This window comes from Gigantopelta aegis, chromosome 5, assembly GCF_016097555.1.
Source record: "Gigantopelta aegis isolate Gae_Host chromosome 5, Gae_host_genome, whole genome shotgun sequence".
In the NCBI taxonomy this organism is placed as follows: Eukaryota; Metazoa; Mollusca; class Gastropoda; order Neomphalida; family Peltospiridae; genus Gigantopelta; species Gigantopelta aegis.
The window spans coordinates 36,569,579-36,592,174 of NC_054703.1; the positions used below are offsets into that span (position 1 = coordinate 36,569,579).

The following is a 22,596-nucleotide window of genomic DNA, read 5'->3' on the forward strand; positions in this document are numbered from 1 at the left end:
GGTAGTGTAAGATTACTACTTCTCTCTCACTAACCACTAGGTATAGGGTTCGTATTACAGGGCAAGTCTTAACGACTCAGTGGGTAGTGTAAGATTACTACTTCTCTCTCACTAACCACTAGGTATAGGGTTCGTATTACAGGGCAAGTCTTAACGACTCAGTGGGTAGTGTAAGATTACTACTTCTCTCTCACTACCCACTAGGTATAGGGTTCGTATTACAGGGCAAGTGTTAACGACTCAGTGGGTAGTGTAAGATTACTACTTCTCTCTCACTAACCACTAGGTATAGGGTTCGTATTACAGGGCAAGTCTTAACGACTCAGTGGGTAGTGTAAGATTACTACACCTCTCTCACTAACCACTAACCCACTGGTAGAGTTCTTAACGACTCAGTGGGTAGTGTAAGACCACTACACCCTCTTCTCTCTCACTAACCACTAACCCACTGGTAGAGTTCTTAACGACTCAGTGGGTAGTGTAAGATTACTACTTCTCTCTCACTACCCACTAACCCACTGGTAGAGTTCTTAACGACTAGGTATAGGGTTCGTATTACAGGGCAAGTCTTAACGACTCAGTGGGTGGTGTAAGATTACTACTTCTCTCTCACTACCCACTAACCCACTGGTAGAGTTCTTAACGACTAGGTATAGGGTTCGTATTACAGGGCAAGTCTTAACGACTCAGTGGGTGGTGTAAGATTACTACTTCTCTCTCACTACCCACTAACCCACTGGTAGAGTTCGTAATGACTCAATGGGTAGTGTAAGACCACTACACTCTCTTCTCTCTCACTACCCACTAACCCACTGGTAGAGTTCTTAATGGCTCAGTAGGTAGGTGTAAGATTACTACCTCTCTCTCACTAACCACTAACCCACTGGTAGAGTTCTTAACGACTCAGTGGGTAGTGTAAGACCACTACACTCTCTTCTCTCTCACTAACCACTAACCCACTGGTAGAGTTCTTAACGACTCAGTGGGTAGTGTAAGACCACTACACCCTCTTCTCTCTCACTACCCACTAACCCACTGGTAGAGTTCTTAACGACTAGGTATAGGGTTCGTATTACAGGGCAAGTCTTAACGACTCAGTGGGTAGTGTAAGATTACTACTTCTCTCTCACTACCCACTAACCCACTGGTAGAGTTCTTAACGACTAGGTATAGGGTTCGTATTACAGGGCAAGTCTTAACGACTCAGTGGGTGGTGTAAGATTACTACTTCTCTCTCACTAACCACTAACCCACAGGGCAAGTCTTAACGACTCAGTGGGTAGTGTAAGATTACTACTTCTCTCTCACTACCCACTAACCCACTGGTAGAGTTCTTAACGACTAGGTATAGGGTTCGTATTACAGGGCAAGTCTTAACGACTCAGTGGGTAGTGTAAGATTACTACTTCTCTCTCACTACCCACTAACCCACTGGTAGAGTTCTTAACGACTAGGTATAGGGTTTGTATTACAGGGCAAGTCTTAACGACTCAGTGGGTGGTGTAAGACCACTACACCCTCTTCTCTCTCACTAACCACTAACCCACAGGGCAAGTCTTAACGACTCAGTGGGTAGTGTAAGATTACTACTTCTCTCTCACTACCCACTAACCCACTGGTAGAGTTCTTAACGACTAGGTATAGGGTTCGTATTACAGGGCAAGTCTTAACGACTCAGTGGGTGGTGTAAGACCACTACACCCTCTTCTCTCTCACTAACCACTAACCCACTGGTAGAGTTCTTAATGACTCAATGGGTAGGTGTAAGACCACTACACTCTCTTCTCTCTCACTAACCACTAACCCACTGGTAGAGTTCTTAATGACTCAATGGGTAGTGTAAGACCACTACACCCTCTTCTCTCTCACTAACCACTAACCCACTGGTAGAGTTCGTAATGACTCAATGGGTAGTGTAAGACCACTACACTCTCTTCTCTCTCACTAACCACTAACCCACTGGTAGAGTTCTTAATGGCTCAGTGGGTAGTGTAAGATTACTACTTCTCTCTCACTACCCACTAACCCACTGGTAGAGTTCTTAACGACTCAGTAGGTAGGTGTAAGACCACTACACTCTCTTCTCTCTCACTAACCACTAACCCACTGGTAGAGTTCTTAATGACTCAGTAGGTAGGTGTAAGATTACTACACTCTCTTCTCTCTCACTACCCACTAACCCACTGGTAGAGTTCTTAATGACTCAATGGGTAGGTGTAAGACCACTACACCCTCTTCTCTCTCACTAACCACTAACCCACTGGTAGAGTTCTTAATGACTCAATGGGTAGGTGTAAGACCACTACACCCTCTTCTCTCTCACTAACCACTAACCCACTGGTAGAGTTCTTAATGGCTCAATGGGTGGGTGTAAGACCACTACACCCTCTTCTCTCTCACTAACCACTAACCCACTGGTAGAGTTCTTAATGGCTCAGTGGGTAGGTGTAAGACCACTACACCCTCTTCTCTCTCACTAACCACAAACCCATTGGTAGGTACAGGGTTCGCAGCCCAGTGGGTAGGTGTAAGACCACTAAACCCTCTTCTCTCTCTTAAAACTAACCCACTGTCCTGAACAGACAGGTCAGATAGCTGAGGTGTGTGCCCAGGACAGCATGCTTGAACCTCAATTTGATATAAGCACGGAAACAAATTGAAATGAAATGAAAGAGGATATGTGACTGAACAAGATTTGTGCACTTTATCAAAAGGATGTAGCACAGTGGGAGAGAGAAAGAAATGTTTTATTTATCAATGCACTTATATAACACACTTTACCAGCCTCGGTGGCATCGTGGTTAAGTCATCGGACTACAGGCTGGTAGGTACATGGTTTGCAGCCCGGTACCAGCTCCAACCCAGAGCGAGTTCTTAAGAGCTCAGTGGGTAGGTGTAAGGCCACATCTACTTTCGCACTAACCACTGACCACTAAAAACTAACCCATGCACTGTCCTGGACAGACAACCCAGATAACTGAGGTGTGTGCCAAGGACAGCGTGCTTGAACCTTAATTGGATATACATACGAGAAAATAAGTTGAAATGAAATAAACACATTTTATTATCCATTAAAGGCTTTTGTGGGAGATATCGCTGGCACTATAGTTGGCGATATCTCCTGCGATATTCTCCTAGGAGATATCGCTTCTTTTGTTACATCACTGTGTATGTTTCAATGCTAAACCTATCATTAGTGACATCATGCCACTGTTGTTCTGCTAGTTAATGAGTCTACCGCTGCCAAATATAGTGACATTCAACCCACATTACTGACATTGTTTACAATTGTTACAAATGAAAAGAATAATAATGGATGATAAAGAGAATACCCCCATCATGTCTGGTGATATCATAATTTATCAGCACTTGTTAATAAAAGTATAAAAATCCTTGGCAAGTCTCGGCTTTCATACTTTTATCAACTCGTGCTGATAAATTATGATATTACAAGACATGAGGGGAGTATCCTCTGTTTAATTACAGTTATATAGTGCTGCATCCAGTTTATATGAGAAAGAAAGATGGAAATGTTTTATTTAATGACGCACTAAACACATTTTATTTACGGTTATATGGCGTAAGACATTTGGTTAAGAACCACACAGATTTGGAGAGGAAACCCGCTGTCGCCACTACATGGGCTACTCTTTCCGATTAGCAGCAAGGGATCTTTTATTTGCTCTTCCCACAGGCAGAATAGCACAAACCATGGCTTTTGTTGAACCAGTTATGGATCACTGGTTGGTGCAAGTGGTTTACACCTACCCATTGAGCCTTGCGGAGCACTCACTTAGGGTTTGGAATCTGTATCTGGATTAAAAATCCCATGCCTCGACTGGGATCCGAACCCAGTACCTACCAGCCTGTAGACTGATAGCCTAACCACGATGCCACCGAGTCTGGTCCAGTTTATATGAGCCTTATAAAACTATGAGAGTAAAAAATTACCAAATGTTTGTCATCCAATAGCTGATGATTAATAAATCGATGTAGGCCTATACTCTTAAGTGTGTCGTTAAACAAAAGCAACATTAACTGGATGGTAACAGCTGCCCACCTCTGCTTCTGATTTCTCTGTGCTGACAGACAATATGACGTCCCACGTTTCCAGTTAAATGTTGATTCATTTTACAAATTGCAATCTGAACACAGGTAAATAACCCAGTGGTAAAGCTCTCGCTTGATGCGCGAATGGTTTGGGATCGATCCCTGTCGGTGGGCCCACTGGGCTATTTCTTGTTCCAGCCAGTGCACCATGACTGTTATATCAAAGGCTGTGGTATGTGCTATCCTGTCTGTGGGAAAGTGCATAAGCAGCAAGGGATCTTTTATATGCACCATCCCACAGACAGGGTAGCACATACCACAGCCTTTAATATACCAGTCATGGTGCACTGGCTGGAACAAGAAATATGCTACTAATGGAAAAATGAAGCAGGTTTCCTCTCTAAGATTATATGTCAAAATTACCTAATGCTGATATCAAATAGCCAATGATGAATAAATCAGTTGCTCTAGTAGTTTTGTTAAACAAAATACAAACTTTAACTTTAGTTTATATGCTGAACTAACCTGGTATATCGAATGCCATGATATGTGCTATGCTGTCTGTGGTAAAGTGCATATAAAAGATCCCTTGCTGCATTAGAAAAAATGTAGCGGGTTTCCTCTTGATGACTATATGTGAAAATTAGCCAAATGTTCGACATTCAATAGCTGTTGATTAATAAATCAATGTACTCTTTTTAAGTGTGCCGTTAAACAAAACAAACATTAACAGCATGACACACAGTTACACGTTGATGATTTTACACAGGTAATGCATGTTTCTGCGTGGTAACCGACTGCAGAAATCAAATGACGGAAATCAATAGAGACAAAATGACTACACACGGTTTAAACAGCTTGTGTCTATGATGATGGGAGATTTGTCAACCATCAAGTGGTGATGATACAATGAAACCAATAACAGGTTTACAATGCAGGCACACAATGAAGCAAGTAGACATGGGGGGGGGGGGGGGGGGGGGGCTGACTGAGAGTGGTGGGACTGACTGTGATGGAGGACACAAAACAAAGTTTCTAAGGGTGTTAGGGGGTATGCTCCCCCGTAAATGTTTTGAAAACTAGATGTCCTGAAATGCAATTTCCTGCATTCCTCAGATAAAATTCATCTCTGCCGTAAGATTTACTACCAATAATATTTTTTATTCAGAATTATTAGGAGGGGGCTAGAGCCCCCCCCCCCCCCAGCCCCCTGCTTCACCATGCCTGCAATGATGCGTCAATAGTGCATCCTCACTCCACTGACTTGCACTTTAACCTATAGTCTTAGAGAGGAAACCCGCTACATGTTTTCATTAGTAACAAGGAGAAATAGCCCGATGGGCTCACTGACGGGGATTGATCCTAGACCGACTGCACTTCAGGCATATGCTGTGTCACTGCATGGGCTACATCCCGCCACCTCCTGTGTTCACATTCAATAACAGATGATTAATTTATCAGTGTGCTCTAAGTAGTGGTGTTAAACAAAACAAACTTTAACTTTACTCAATTGCAATTGAGTGCTCTATTGTTTAACTTTATTCAATTGCAATTGACTGCTCTATTGTTTAACTTTATTCAATTGCAATTGAGTGCTCTATTGTTTAACTTTATTCAATTGCAATTGAGTGCTCTATTGTTTAACTTTACTCAATTGCAATTGAGTGCTCTATTGTCTAACTTTATTCAATTGCAATTGACTGCTCTATTGTTTAACTTTACTCAATTGCAATTGAGTGCTCTATTGTTTAACTTTACTCAATTGCAATTGAGTGCTCTATTGTTTAACTTTATTCAATTGCAATTGAGTGCTCTATTGTTTAACTTTATTCAATTGCAATTGAGTGTCTATTGTTTAACTTTAACTACGGACGATATCATTCCAGTGGAAGTTGCATGATATTAAACTTTTAATGTTGATTGTATATGGAATAGAATATTCAATATGCCAAACCATAGAAATAAAACCACACTCATTTGAGTAAGAAACCTCTGAAATAGGAAACTTCGAAATGTTTTTAGTTCTCAAACCACGAATATTTTACACCACACAAGTTTCTGGTTATATTAAAAAGACGTTTCACTGTATATGTATGAAGTGTTATCTGTGATAGGTTTTCTGATTGGTGAATTGAAGCTTGCTATATTCAATTTGGACCAATCATGAAGCAATTACTACTGATACAAATCAGCACTGATCAGCGGGTGTAAAATGGCTGTGTAATCTGATTTATGATTGGTCAAAATGGAAAACTTGAATAATTCTGTAGTAATAACATGTTATATGGTACATATTGCACTTTTATCTCAAAGTTAATCTTTTTCAAGATGATTCATATGATGTATGACGTAACCTCTTTTTCTTATTAGATAGGTGTATTTTTTTTTTCATTCCAACCAGTGCACCACAACTGGCCATTCATTCATTCATTTATTTATTCACATGCTTCCATACCACGAAGGTTTCAAGCATATCTGTCCCGGGGTCGAGTTCTGGATAGCCAGAGGTCTACTCCAGGACAGAAAATTTAACGGGATAATTTTGAATTTTACTCAAAAATTTAAAATATATATAGGGAGACAAATTTAACTATATTTAAAAAAAAAAGTTTTGAAGGTGTAGTCCAAAAATTTATTTAAAAACTATTATTATATCCAAAATTTTCCTAGACTAATAAAATTTTCACCATTTTAAATGGGCGTTCTAAATTAAAATAATACAACAAACTCTAAGCCCTATCTGGAACGAAGTTGGAGGTTGTTGATTGAAGGTTGTCACAGGAGGTTGATATTAAAATATAATACTAACAGTAATTTACCTTTATGGGGAGGTACCGGGTCCATTTGTAGCTTCAGCGTGGCCGAGGGGGGGAGGGGGGGGATCAGGGAGAGCGAGGGACGGGGGAAGGCCCCAGACAATCCTATCTCTCCCTAAATCCAAAACGCCTACGCCTAAGCGTCTAACCCCTAATTTCTGGTGGCATCCCCCTCCCCCCACCCACCACGAACCACCACCCCCATCCGCCCAACCGTCGCGCCAGCCGGAACCCAGCACCACTCCCCTAACAAATAATATACTAAACCAGCGATGGGGTCTCCAAGTGATGGAAGACACTGTAATTAACCCAGCCCTGACTACAGAAAAATAACTTTAGTAGATTAAATACTTAAGACAAAATTAAAATTTAGCAAATCATGGTAGAGGAAATGCACCCGGTCGACGCGAAGACCCATTGCGCCTCTCAGTTAACCCAAAGAACAATATTTTTTTTTTTTTTTTTTTTTTAAACAAAGTAAATTTTAAAAAATTGGATAAAACAAAACACATTAAAAAGAGCACGCCAGTAAACAATTAAAGTTAAAAAACGCCAAACACATTATAAATTTTTAAATAACAAAACCTAAAATTGTTAAGGACAAGCCGGCGAAGGATGGAGTGCATTATTGCCAGATAATGGACCCCAGCCTATACAAACCTGAAGCTGACCAAACTAAACTAAATAAACATACATTCACACATCCATACAAACTAACATTTAAAAATAATTAAATAAAATTTAAAACTGTTAAAACAAGCCGAGAGAAAATTCTTTAAAAGCGGATAGAGCGCGAAGCGTTATAATCCGCGGACGGCGAAAGACAGCCCTTAGAGGTGAGAAAGCGTGCTATAACAAAAGCAACTAACGCCAAAGATGACGCAAACAGTCAATACAGGCAAAAATAACCAACCAACAAGCGTAATTTGAGCTACACCAATAATGCCAGCAGCCCCCCCCAAAAAAGTATAGGATCCAGTATATGGGTCCGGACACGACTGAGGAGGACAAACCATAAACAACAGCCGCGCCCGGCCCCAACATACGTCTTAACCTTATGTAGAGGATCCAAAAATTAATTAGCAACAAAAACACTGGTTAGTTGGAACAGCAATACAAAGCAGAAAAATAGTAAATTTTAATCACAACATACCTGTTAGATATGTGCCCTAGATTGATAAACGAAGGCCACCAGAAGTCTATCAATTACTGCTTTATAACTGTCTAAAGGATTTAAAATATTATAGGAATTAAAGATAATATTTTTTGATTTGAAAACGTCTTCCAGTTTCTGTCTAATTAATTTATACTTGGTACACTCAATCAAAAAATGATTAACATTATCAATTTTATTGCATACCAAGCAGTTGGATGTATTGGATTTCCTGACTTTAAATTTAGTATCATTTAAACCATAAGATACACCCATTCTTAATCTTGCAATATTTGTAGTAGCTTTTACATTAAATGAAACTGGACCAGGAGTAGTGACCTTCGGTTTAATATAGGAGTGCCACACTCTGGTATGGTGATCCCATTCTAACTGCCACAACTGACCAAAGTGTGGCTCTGCCAGGGAACATATCTCAGCATAGTTGTAACTAGTCGTCACCCCGACCTTGACCCCCTGGAGAGACTTTTTGGCATTTTCATCAGCCAGCTCATTACCGGCTATCCCCACATGGGCTGGGACCCATTCGAGGGTGACCTTTACTCCAATGGCTACTAACTTATTTGAAAATTTATAAATTTGTTTAACTATTTCCGGTCTGACGCCATTAGAGCCTGATATTGCCTGTAAGGAGCTAAGACTGTCCGAGAAAATCACGTATCTATCAGGGCTATGATTTCGATGGTAATTTTCAATCCACATCAACGCACAGAGGATGGCCATTAATTCTGAAGTATAGACAGAGATGTTATCCGTGAGTCTAGCCCTAACAGCCACGTTCAGGTCTGTCCTGAATATCTTTATTATAAATATAAAGGCCGTCATATGTGCTTTCCTGTCTGTGGGAAAGTGCATATAAAAGATCCCTTACTGCATTATAAAAAATGTAGCGGGTTTCCTCTGATGACTACGAGTCAGAATTACCAAAAGTTTTGACATGCATCTAATAGCTGATGATTAAGTAATCAATGTGCTCTTGTGGTGTCGTTAAACAAAACAAACTTTTTTAATTTTAATTTTTTTATTTGATGGTTGCAGATGGAAGATTCCAATTCAAGCTGTGGGGAGATGGGTGTGGCATATTGTAATAACTGTTCTGTAGTACAAATTGACATTTTATCAATATGTGAATCTTTTAGATATCAGATATTACATTTGTTTGTACCTGTCCTGTCAACATTGGAGATGGAAGATTCCATTTCAATCTATGGGTGAGATATAGGAGTGGTGCCATAATATAATGTTTTATCACAATATAAATATTTTTTTAATTATTGTTTTTTATATTACAATTCACTCATTTATGTTTGTCATTTCAGAGTTGGAAATGGGAGATTCCACTCCAAGCCATGGGGGAGGTGGGAGTGGTGCTGCCATGGAATATGACTATCTCATCAAATTTCTTGCCCTGGGTGAGTTGACATTTCATCATACTCTGACTCTAGTGGTATCGTTAAACAAAACAATTTTTTTTTCATCATATACTCTGAATATAATCCCATGAACAAACATTACCCCCCCCCCCCCAAGAAAATCACACATAAAAATACAATTAAAGTGTCATGTACAAATACAATATTGACATCTCAAGTCCTAATTGCTGTTAGATTTTTCTATATTTTATTTATGGGTACATGACCTTGCACCTGTTAACTGAAATATATTTAAAAAAAAAAAAAAAAAAAATTAAGGCCAAGTAAATATTTTCATCATTTTTCTTTATGGTTCAGAATACATTTGTTTTCACCTCGGTGGTGTTGTGGTTAGGCCATCGGTCTACCACTTGCACCGACCAGTTATCCATAACTGGTTCAACAAAAGCCATGGTTTGTGCCATCCTGCCTGTGGGAGGCGCAAATAAAAGATCCCTTGCTGCTAATCGGAAAGAGTAGCCCATGTAGTGGCGACAGTGGGTTTCCTCTCAAAATCTGTGTGGTCCTTAACCATATGTCTGATGCCATATAACTGTAAATAAAATGTGTTGAGTGTGTCGTTAAATAAAACATTTCTTTCTTTCTTTCTTTATTACATACTTACCTTCTTTTATTTTTACAATTAACAGTTTTTAATGAACACCAAAAGGTATGACATACAATGTACAATGTAACTACTCTTTCTTAATGAACACCAAAAGGTATGACATACATGTACAATGTAACTACTCTTTCTTAATGAACACCAAAAGGTATGACATACATGTACAATGTAACTACTCTTTCTTAATGAACACCAAAAGTTATGACATACAATGTACAATGTAACTACTCTTTCTTAATGAACACCAAAAGGTATGACATACCTGTACAATGTAACTACTCTTTCTTAATGAACACCAAAAGGTATGACATACAATGTACAATGTAACTACTCTTTCTTAATGAACACCAAAAGGTATGACATACCTGTACAATGTAACTACTCTTTCTTAATGAACACCAAAAGGTATGACATACAATGTACAATGTAACTACTCTTTCTTAATGAACACCAAAAGGTATGACATACCTGTACAATGTAACTACTCTTTCTTAATGAACACCAAAAGGTATGACATACATGTACAATGTAACTACTCTTTCTTAATGAACACCAAAAGGTATGACATACATGTACAATGTAACTACTCTTTCTTAATGAACACCAAACGGTATGACATACAATGTACAATGTAACTACTCTTTCTTAATGAACACCAAAAGGTATGACATACAATGTACAATGTAACTACTCTTTCTTAATGAACACCAAAAGGTATGACATACCTGTACAATGTAACTACTCTTTCTTAATGAACACCAAAAGGTATGACATACAATGTACAATGTAACTACTCTTTCTTAATGAACACCAAAAGGTATGACATACCTGTACAATGTAACTACTCTTTCTTAAATCGTCCTTAAATTCTTTCTTTAACTCAGTTGGTTAAGACCTCTCTTGAAATGCTTGCATCTCAGAATCGAACAACCTCAGTGGATCCATTCAACTGATTGTTTTTTTTTTCTCATTCCAACCAGTGCACCACAACTAGTCAAAGACTGTGGTGTGTGCTTTCCTGTCTGTGGGAAATTGCATATAAAATATCCCTTGCTGCGTTAGGAAAAATGTAGCGTGTTTCCTCTGATGACTATGTGTCAGAATTACCAAAGGTTTGACATCCAATAGCAGATGATTAATTAATCAATGTGCTCTAGTGGTGTCGTTAAACAAAACAAACTTTAACTTTATCAAATAACTGACATCTAATAGTTGTTGATAAATTAATCAATGCGCTCTAGTGGTGTCGTTAAACAGGGGTTCTAGAATATTTTTAAAATTCACTTGCCATAGGGCCAGTGGATTTGAAAATTCACTGGCCATGATAAAAAATTCACTTGCCCAGTTTTTACTGTTAATAAAACAAAAAAACAGTAAATTAAAATAATTAACTTTTTAAATGTCCATTTTTCATACTGAGATCATGTTTAGTCAATTTGTCAATTTACACAATAGATTGGCTCATTGGGCATGCTTTATGGTTTGTTTAGAAAAATATGCAAATAATTTTCATCAATTTAGAATAAAGTTACCGTACCACACTAAAAGCACCTAAGTTATAAAAAATAATCCATGTTACCGACATATTACAACAATTAACAGCATTATTTATTTACTTATGAATGGGAACTCACCCCCCCCCCCCCCCAACCCCTCAAAAAAACATGTATTGCAGTTTAAGGATTCCAGTGTCAAAAACAAAATGGCGGAAAAACAATGAACTTTTATTTCTCCAATGTTTAAACTTTATAACTTTAATAAAGTTATATCAGTGGGTATATTGATGTCATGGATGGGTCAGAGATTACTGGTGGCCCACTATTTGTTAGTGAAATATTGCATGTGATAGCAAATCGAAAGAAGTGACTTGTAGATGTTTATTTTGTTTTTGTATGATCGTAGGTAGATTTTTTTTTTTTTTAAATGTTTTTACCACTTGCCATCGGGATTGTACAAAATAACTTTTACTGGCCCGAATCCAAAAAACACTGGCCTCGGGCATCGGGCCACTGTATTCTAGAAGGCCTGCGTTAAACACAAGAAATTTAACTTTTTTTTGCATTTGTTTTTGAAATTACAAAGGCTAGAAATAAAGCTTGCATTTTTAAGTCCCTTACCGATCCAGTGTTTGCTCTAGTGGTGTTGTTAAACAAAACAAACTAACCATCATGTCTGTCTGTCCCACATGTTTTACACAATGTTTTTAGTACCTTACCGGTCCAGTGTTTGCTCTAGTGATGTTGTTAAACAAAACAAACTAACCATCATGTCTGTCTGTCCCACATATTTTACACAATATTTTTAGTACCTTACCAGTTCAACTGGTGATTTAACTGCATTTAAAACAGTCTGTCAGACACAGAAAAATCAATGATTTAAATGTGTTTCACCCCAATATATAATTATTAATTTTCAAGGGACACTAAATAACTGCCCATGTAACATAATGGACAAAGGGAGCCAGTTGATGTGACTTTTAAAACATTCATTCAAGAGTTATGTCCCTTTTTATTTTATTTTATGTTTATCGTCAAAATATTAAGTGTACATGTAGTCAAAAGTAATGCACCACAATTGGTCAAAGGCCGTGGTATGTGCTATCTTGTCTGTGGGAAAGTGCATATAAAAGATTCCTTGCTACTAATGGGGGAAAATGTAGCGGATTTCCTCTGATGACTACGAGTCAAAATTACCAAATGTTTGACATCCAGTAGCCAATGATTAATAAATCAGTGCTCTAGTGGTGTTGTTAAAGAAAACCAACTTCTTCTGTCTTGTCTTAAATACAAATTAGTGTTTGTGGATGGTGGGTATACAAAAAGCATTGTCTGCCCCCTATTATAAGTTCTGGAACTGTCCTTAGTCTCATGTGTTTTTCCGTGTAACAGTAAACACGCTTGTTCCTACAGGAGATTCAGGCGTCGGCAAAACAAGTTTTCTGTATCAGTACACCGACCAGTCTTTCAACTCAAAATTCATCTCGACCGTTGGAATTGACTTCAGAGAAAAACGTGTGGTACGTACTGCATTGCCGACTTAAATATAAATATTTATGTGTATTCATGTTTTGACATGTAAATGTAGCGACAAATGTTTTGTAATACCTTTTTGCAATAAGCTCCACAACTGGTGTAACAAAGGTCATGGTATGCACTATCCTGTCTGTGGGATGGTGCATGTAAAAGATCCCTAGCTGCTAATCGAAAAGAGTAGCCCATGAAGTGGCGACAGTGGGTTTCCTCTCTCTATATCTGTGTGGTCTTTATCCATATGTCTGACGTCATATAACCGTAAATAAAATGTGTTGAGTGCGTCGTTAAATAAAACATTTCCTTCCTCTTTTTTGTGCAATAATTTGATAGTTTTGCTTTTTTTAAGTACAGTAAAGTACACTTTATAAGGAACATGCTTACAACGAACTACTGCATAGAATGAACTGATCGTAAAGTCACATTTTGTCTCCCTATACTTTAATTAACAACTTATGCAAATTTTCATACACTTACCTTTTGTGACACCAAATCGCCGATGTGTAGTTTTGTGCTGGGGTGTCGTTAAAAATTCATTCCTTCATTCCTTCATTCCTTCATTCCTTCCTTCATTCCTTCATTCATTATGCAAATATGTACAACAAACTACTTCTATAACAAGCTAACTATCATGGTCCAATCCAATTTGCTATAAGAGTACTTTACTGTATGTCACACATTAAAGAGACATTCCTGAGATTTCTGTCACACATTAAAGAGACATTCCTGAGATTTCTGTCACACATTAAAGAGACATTCCTGAGATTTCTGCAATTTTAAAGATGTTATCGACTAACAGAGACTTTTTAGCGACTGTAATTACATATCAAATATATTTTTCTGCATAAAATATTGGTGACTGTATATTAAACATGTTTCTGATCGTGCTAATATTTGTACTGCTTTTAATTTCATTTTATTTCCTAAAATATATTTTTTTCTTTAAGTATGAAACGTTTTAAAGACAAAACCCAGTTTGGGCTTCTTACAAATATTAAGACTACCAGAAATACATTGAATGTAGAGACACTGATATTCTAAACAAGAAAATGTATTTGATATGTATAAGTTTAATCGTAGAAATATTTTATTAGTCGGAATCATCTTACAATGCAGCAAACTCCGGAATGTCCCTTTAAGTTTCAAGTGTACCTGTAGAGTGCCCGTTAAGTTGACAGTTTTGCTGTTTAAATATAGATACGTCACATAAGTTTTATAATTTGGCTGTTTTAAGTATTAAAAGTTTAGTTATCACTAAGTTTATATATATTTTTGTTCTGTTTATATTTGTAAATATAGAAATGCCCTTTTAAGTTATGGCTTTTTTGTTTTGTTATACAGGGCACAATATTTCACGCGAACCGCCGTTCTGTTCGCGTGCCGGTTACGCAAAATTAAATTTACGCGAACCGCAAATTGGTTACGTCATGACCTGTAAACGTTTAGAAATTAAAACTTGCAAACTTTACGATTACAGGAAGTTTATTCACGCAGACATACTACTAGTATTACGACAAATGTTTTAGGCTGAATTTTAGATACTTGATGCGCAGCAAAACTGTAAACAACGTTATATTGCAACAGTTGTAACTTGCGATCAGTCTAAACTTTTAAAAAAGTTTTAAAGAAATGTGCTCGGACCGCTGGGGACGGCTAAATTATCTGCTGCTATTTTATCTCTAAAGGAATATATGTAGACATAATATTGGATTGTCTATAATTTTGCATATGTTAAAAACAGTTTTAACGTAAACAGGAATCCAAAAGTGTCACAAAAATTTAAAACTACTAATATCGCATAATCAGCTTTAAAAAAACAAAACCCCCCAAACATTTGGAATGTCACTGTAGTATATAGCCTAAGTACCATCGATAAAGTGAAAATAACATAGCCACTGCAAAACGAAAAAAAAAGAATCCCTCCAAATGATTATGTATCTATTTCAAAGGCGTAGCGCCCTTTACGCACAGTACGCATGTGCGTAATGCAAAAAAATAAAAATAAAATAAAAATCCGGGAATAGGTCAAGGCTGTCTGCAATTGTTCTATAAAATATCCTGTTGAAATTGACTCGACAAAAAAGATAGAAAAAAAATGCATCCGGAAAGACTCAGAATGCATCTACAGGCGTCTGAATTTCAAAATGTTCACAGGGGGATATCCCCCGAATACCCCCCCCACCCCCGCCGCCACTCGGGCACGTCTTAGGCGTGCGTAATGCTAAAAAAACCATTCTGGCTACGCCCCTGTATTTTGTTTCAGTACTGGGGCTGATATTCAGTTCTTTTATAATATTGTTAACTTTAGCAAACATTTTTTGTAAAATGTTTTCTTTTGTATTTGTTTTAACTTTATGTTTGAGCTAAAAACTATGTATTTAAAATATAATTTCAACGTAATTTTAAGGTAATCGATCAGACGACCCATGGGTTACGCAAATATAATTCACGTAACCGAACAATTGGTTACCTAGGTAAAAGTCACGTGAACCGACTTCCGGTTACCTCAGATTTTGAAATATTGTCCCCTGTTATACATGGGCCACTCTTTAAGTTGATGATGGTTCGGTTTTCTTTTAGTATACAAGTCATTAAGTTGATAATTTTACTGTTTTGTTGAAAATTAGTACCATATTTTTAAGTTTATAATTTTAAGTATAGAAATCCCCTTTTCGTTGTTAGTTTTGCCATTTTATTAAGTATAAAGGTCACCGTTTAAGTTGATAGTTTTCTGTTTTGTTTGAGTTAAAAGTGTTGCTGCTTTCTTTCTTTAAGTATAGAGGTCAGTTTAAATTGATAAATTTTGCTGTTTTATTGAAAATAGATGTCACATTAAGTTGATTGATAGTTTTGCTGTTTTGTTTAAGTATAGAAATGCCACTAAGTGCATGATAATTTACCATTTTATTTAAGTATATAATAGGTCACTATTTAAGTTGAAAAGTTTTGCTGTTTTGGTCACTGTTTAAGTTGATAGTTTTGCTGTTTTGTTTAAGTTGATTGTTTTTCTTGGGTTTTTAAAAAATATAGTTCACTGTTTTAGTTAACCATTTTTTAAGTATAGCGATGCCTTTTAAGTGCATGATAACTTACCATTTTATTTAAGTATATAGGTCACTGTTTAAGTTGACAGCTTTGCTGTTTTGTGTACGTATATATACATTATAGGTCACTGTTTCAGTTGATAGGTTTTGTGGTTTTGTTTAAGTATATAGTTTACTGTTTAAGTTGATAGTTTTGCTGTTTTGTTTTAAGGTTCACCGAGTAGCCACAGCAGATGGCGCTGTTGGTCGCAGTCAGAGAATTCATCTACAGCTGTGGGACACTGCTGGTCAGGAGAGGTAACTCCGCCAGTCTGTCCGTCCATCTGTCCATCCGTCCGTCTATCCGTCTGTCTGTCTGTCCGGTTTGCTCGCAGTCGGCTTCTTCGAATAGTCTTGCTCGCTTATGCTTTTTTATTTTTTATTTTTTTATTTTTTTTTATTTTTTATAAATGTCTCTCTGAAAATTTGAATTTCAACTGCGTTCTTGAAACATATTTTGCAGTTTGCAAGATTGTTAATTATTGTAAAAGCAAACAGTGTAAAGATAATGTATTTCATTTCAGATGTTCAGTACAAACAAATTATGAATTGAACAAGTTAACCATTGATCAAGATTTTCAAAGGGAGATAACTTTCTGTGTCGTATTTGGATGGGTAAAGGAAAGTAACTGGATAAAGCTACTGTAATTCCATCACATCAGTTCAGTATCAGTTTGAACCATGAATAGACCAGGTTAACCATTGATTCAAATTTTCAAAGGGAGATAACTTTCATTGTTGTATTTGCACCTGTTTTACTTGTATTGGTAAAGGGAAGCAACTGCTGGCTTTTTTTTTGCAAGTTCTGTGAAAGCTAGAGGTATGTGCATGACATGTTTTGTATATGCATGTGTGGAAAAAGTTGGCAAAAGAGGTAATTAACAAAGGGAGAAAACTCTACTACATCTGGATTTTTTTTTTTCTCACAAGAGTTGCCACTTGGACTATTAAAAACCAAAGGAATTTAATATTTGCTTAATAATAGCTCGGGACAAATTAGACCATTTGGTGTCTTTGGTGCTCATATACACTTATGTCCAATGACATTAAATAGAGAGAGAGGGAGAGGGAGAGGGAGGGAGGGAGGGAGCGAGGGAGCGAGGGAGCGAGTCGGAGAGAGAGCGAGTCAGAGAGAGTGAGTGAGTGAGTGAGAAAGAGAAAGACAGAGATGAATCCTGTTGCTGCCACACAGGCTACTCCTGGACAGCAGCAATGTGTGTTTTATGAGTGAGTGAGTGAGTGAGTGAGTGAGTGAGAAAGAGAAAGACAGAGAGTGAGAAAGACAGAGATGAATCCTGTTGCTGCCACACAGGCTACTCCTGGACAGCAGCAATGTGTGTTTTATGAGTGAGTGAGTGAGAAAGAGAAGACAGAGAGTCAGAAAGACAGAGATGAATCCTGTTGCTGCCACACAGGCTACTCCTGGACAGCAGCAATGTGTGTTTTATGAGTGAGTGAGTGAGTGAGTGAGTGAGTGAGAAAGAGAAAGACAGAGAGTGAGAAAGACAGAGATGAATCCTGTTGCTGCCACACAGGCTACTCCTGGACAGCAGCAGTGTGTGTTTTATGAGTGAGTGAGTGATTGAGTGAGTGAGTGAGTGAGTGAGAAAGAGAAAAACAGAGAGTGAGAAAGACAGAGATGAATCCTGTTGCTGCCACACAGGCTACTCCTGGACAGCAGCAGTGTGTGTTTTATCTATGTACTTTCCAATAACGAGGACAGCAATATACACTGGCCTTTGATATAGCAGTCATGAGTCTCTTGTTGGGAAGGAAGGAATGTTTATTTAACAATGCACTCAACACATTTTAATTAGTTATCCATTCAGATGATTTGGTTTTTCTTGTTCCAACCAGTGCAATACAACTGGACAAAGGCTTTGTATGTGTTTTCCTGTCTGTGGGAAAGTGCATATAAAATATTTCTTGCTGTATTAGGAAAAGTGAAGCGGGTTTCCTCTGATGATTACAAGTCAGAATTACCAAATGTTTGACATCCAATAGCCGATGATTAATTAATTAATCATTGTGCTCTGTACAGTGGTGTCATTAAACAAAACAAACTTTATTTTAATTAGTTATAAATATGGTATATAGGACCAGGGAAAGATGGAATAACGTTCTACATTTTGATCATGCTTTTACTACAGCTGCTGGTTATGTTACTTGTTACTTGTAGTAAGCTGTTTAGAAAGTAGTGTTTGAAACAGGTTATGTTACTTGTTACATTGAGTGCAGAATGTAGCCATGTAAAAGGTTGTTTTGAAAGTAGTTTCATTTAATTCATTTCAACTTATTTTCATGCTTATATCCAATTAAGGTTAAAGCACGCTGTCCTGGACACACACCTCAGCAATAGGACTGCAGTGGGTTAGTTGTTAGTGGTTAGTGATAGAGAAGATGGTGTAGTGGTCCTATACCTACCCATGGCGTCATTAAACCTCACTCTGAGTAGGAGCTGGTACCAGGTTGTGAACACTACCTGCCAGTGGGTTAGTTGTTGTTAGTTGTTAGTGGTTAGTGAGAGAGAAGAGGGTGTAGTGGTCTTACACCTACCCATTGAGTTATTAAACCTCGCTCTGGGTGGGAGCCGGTACTGGGCTTTGAACCCTGTACCTACCAGCCTTATGCCCGATGGCTTAACCACGACACTACCGAGGCCGTAGTAGTAGTAAGTAGTTAACATGGTGAATCAGTAGGCGGAGTTACCTTTGCAATTCCAGCTAAGTTGAATCCCTTTCCAAAAGATAAATAAGCAATGTTTGGTTTCATTTATTTTATTTTGTGCGTGAGACTCATTAAAATGTTTTGTTGAATGTGATAATACCTTTTTCCTCCCCAAACGTTTCTAGGAATGTGGCAGAAACAGAAGCAGAAAAAGGGCTGAACCAAAAGCTGTTAGGCTAATCAAGGGACTTAACTCTAATATGACTGTAAATGATATCGGAGTTATCTTTCTTTTCAAGGTGCGCAGAATGCCCATCCACTCTGGTGTTGTAGGGCATGGGGAGAGAATTCTGCTACAGTTTTGGGATACGTCGGGACAGGAGAGGTATTTTGCATGCATCCTCGGTTACACCTATCCCAGAGAAGAAACCTGAAATTCAGTGGGATCGAACCCCACTTACTGACCACCATAGTATAGATAGTGTAAACTAGAGAGAGTCGCACTGTGTGACATACTATAGAGGCACACGTGTATAGGGTCTCCACGAGTACTCGAGTACTCGGGCATGGGTCGAGTCCAGCAAGACTCGAGTCCGTTCACAGGCCTCGTGTACCCGTACAAGGTGGAATATAAGGATCAGCTACAATACAATGGGCAATGAGGACAATAATTCCAGCAGTAAATAATCAATGATATACGTTACACAATAATTATATGACAATGCACTAATTTCTCTTTTTAAACTGGCCGTCTGTCAGTTACAACACTGAACATATCAGCCGGTTTCTAAGTGCAATACAATGGCATGATTTGGCATCCATGTTCAGTGCTGGAATTAAGATGCATAATGCTATTTTACTTTATTCCTCAGTCCCATTATCATCTAGTATAAGTGTCGGGTACTAGGGTCTGAGTCGAGTTTGATCTCCGAGTACTCGGAACTCGTGGAGACCCTACACATGTAATAACAAGGGTGATGATGTAATATCACGATGTTATATCACCTAGTCCTAGGTCAGTCAATGCATGTGAAATATGATGTCATTTCGTCGTCTTCTAGTTGTGGTTGAATCATTCTGAGACTGTCCTTGTTATTCATAAAACAAAATAACAATAATATGGATAATAAAGAAATTATTATACTTGCACTGATTTTGCGAAATTGTGTCACATGTATTACCCTCGCTCTCGCTTGGGCAATACAAAATTCCTGACACTTGTTTTTTAAAATCAGTACAACACACAAGCTCTTATAATAATCTCTATATAACAGTAAATCAAATCCCATAGACATACATGTACATGTGTAAAGGGCACAATATTTAACTTGAACAGCCATGCCGTTTGTGTGTCAGTTATGCTAGTTTTAATTCATACTAATTACCTGTAGCAGCCCCTGCAATTACTGACAGCAGTCCCCGCAATTGCCGATAACAGCCCCCGCAATTGCTGACAGCAGTCCCCGCAATTGCCGATAGCAGCCACTGCAATTACCGATAGCAGCCCCTGTAATTGCCAATAGCAGCCCCTGTAATTGCCGATAGCAGCCCCTGTAATTGCCGACAGCAGCTCCTGTAATTGCCAACAGCAGCTCCTGCAATTGCCGACAGCAGCCCCGGTAATTGCCGGTAGCAGCCCCGGTAATTGCCAATAGCATCCCCTGCAATTGCCAATAGCATCCCCTGTAATTGCCGATACCATCCCCTGTAATTGCCAATAGCATCCCCTGTAATTGCCGATAACATCCCCTGTAATTGCCAATAACATCCCCTGTAATTGCCAATAGCATCCCCTGTAATTGCCAATAGCAGCCCCTGTAATTGCCGATAACATCCCCTGTAATTGCCGATAACATCCCCTGTAATTGCCAATAGCAGCCCCTGTAATTGCCCACGGTAATGCCGGGGAGATTGTGGTGGAGTGTTTAATTCTCCACGGCACATTTGTTTTTCTGTGGACTATACATGTACATGTATATTCTGTCTGTTTTCCTCGGCATGTTTTTTGCAGGGGGAATTTTCATAAATGCATGAATTGCAGTAGGTTACATGGTAAACATTTAATGTTCTGAAGTTAAAAGTTATTAACTTAAGGAACAGCAGAAGTTTATTCATGTATTTGAAAATGATTTAAATTGATTGCGTTTTAAATGTGCTGAGGTGTCATTAAACAAACATTCCTTTCCTTTCCAAATAGCGATAGTTTAAAATGTGCTGAGGTGTCAATAAACAAATGTTCCTTTCCTTTCCAAACAGCCATAGTTTAAAATGTGCTGAGGTGTCGTTAAACGAACATTCCTTTCCTTTCCAAATAGCGATAGTTTAAAATGTGCTATGGTGACATCGAACAACTATTTCTTTTCTGTACAGATTTTTACCAGACTCCATTAACTGGGTAATAAAATTATATTAAAGCAATTTTTCTATAAAAAACCCCTGAAGTATAGTCCGTCCCATCATTCTATTAAAATGTTTTTTTTTGTAAATAATTTCAGTTTGGTTTGACGTAAGAATAAAAATAAAAGTGTTTTGGAAATAACACAAAAACCCCAACTATTTTTGTGTGCAGTTTACAATTCATTCGGCTCAGAAATAAATAACTTGTAGTAAATTCCATAGTATAAGAAAAAGATGTTCCCTGTGGGACGGACTATAGATGTCTGTACATTATGCATGATCCTAATAAGCATAACCTTTTTACCTGGGCGAGTCTCAAGATATTCTTTATTCAACCTCCGACTACCTGCAATTCAGGGGTGTCACCGACTGTGGAGACTGGTTCAACCTCCGACTACCTGCAATTCAGGGGTGTCACCGATCGTGGAGACGGGTTCAACCTCCGACTACCTGCAATTCAGGGGTGTCACCGATCGTGGAGACGGGTTCAACCTCAGACTACCTGCAATTCAGGGGTTTCACCGATCGTGGAGACTGGTTCAACCTCAGACTACCTGCAATTCAGGGGTGTCACCGATCGTGGAGACGGGTTCAACCTCAGACTACCTGCAATTCAGGGGTGTCACCGATCGTGGAGACTGGTTCAACCTCAGACTACCTGCAATTCAGGGGTGTCACCGATCGTGGAGACGGGTTCAACCTCAGACTACCTGCAATTCAGGGGTGTCACCGATTGTGGAGACTGGTTCAAACATTTTCTTAGCCTCGGCGTAATCCGGCACTGTCTGTACCTCTGTCTGTTGATAGTGCTTGATTTGTGTTACAGCCAGTGCTCCACAACTGGTATATCAAAGTCTGTGGTATGTGCTATCCTGTCTGTGGGATGGTGCATATAAAAGATCCCTTGCTACCAATGAAAAGATTTAGCGGGTTTCCTATCTAAGACTATATGTCAAACTTATCAAATGTTTGACATCCAATAGCCGATGATTGATAAATGAATGTGCTCTTGTGGTGTCGTTAAACAAACCAAACTTTACTTTTTTTACTTTCATTTGTTTAACAAATGTGTTGAATGTGTTTCTTGTTGCATGTTTAGCTTTGTAGTGAGACCACCTAACTACATACCATGAACAAGGGTGGACCCAGGAAATGATTTAGGGAGGGGCAAAAGAGCATATGGACCAACCCCTGAAAAGTTCACCTCAATAAATGTTTGGCATTTGTGGAACGAAACAAATTGTTAAAAAGGGTGTGTGGGGTGCACTTCAAATTTATTTAGAGGAGACAGCTCACCTGGTCCCCTCTTCCTTGGATCCACCCTTGACGAGTGTCCTCTTACCCTG

General features: G+C 38.4%; 1 protein-coding gene across 1 annotated transcript in view; it reads left to right on the forward strand.

The window, feature by feature from the left end:
- Window positions 1-22,596, forward strand: part of LOC121373131 (ras-related protein Rab-27A-like) — an 86,955-nt gene that overhangs the window by 60,278 nt on the left and 4,081 nt on the right. Inside the window, 3 exon segments of the mRNA XM_041499582.1 lie at window positions 9,357-9,449; window positions 12,984-13,090; window positions 16,359-16,444. Of these exon segments, the coding sequence (XP_041355516.1) occupies window positions 9,357-9,449; window positions 12,984-13,090; window positions 16,359-16,444 (286 nt within the window).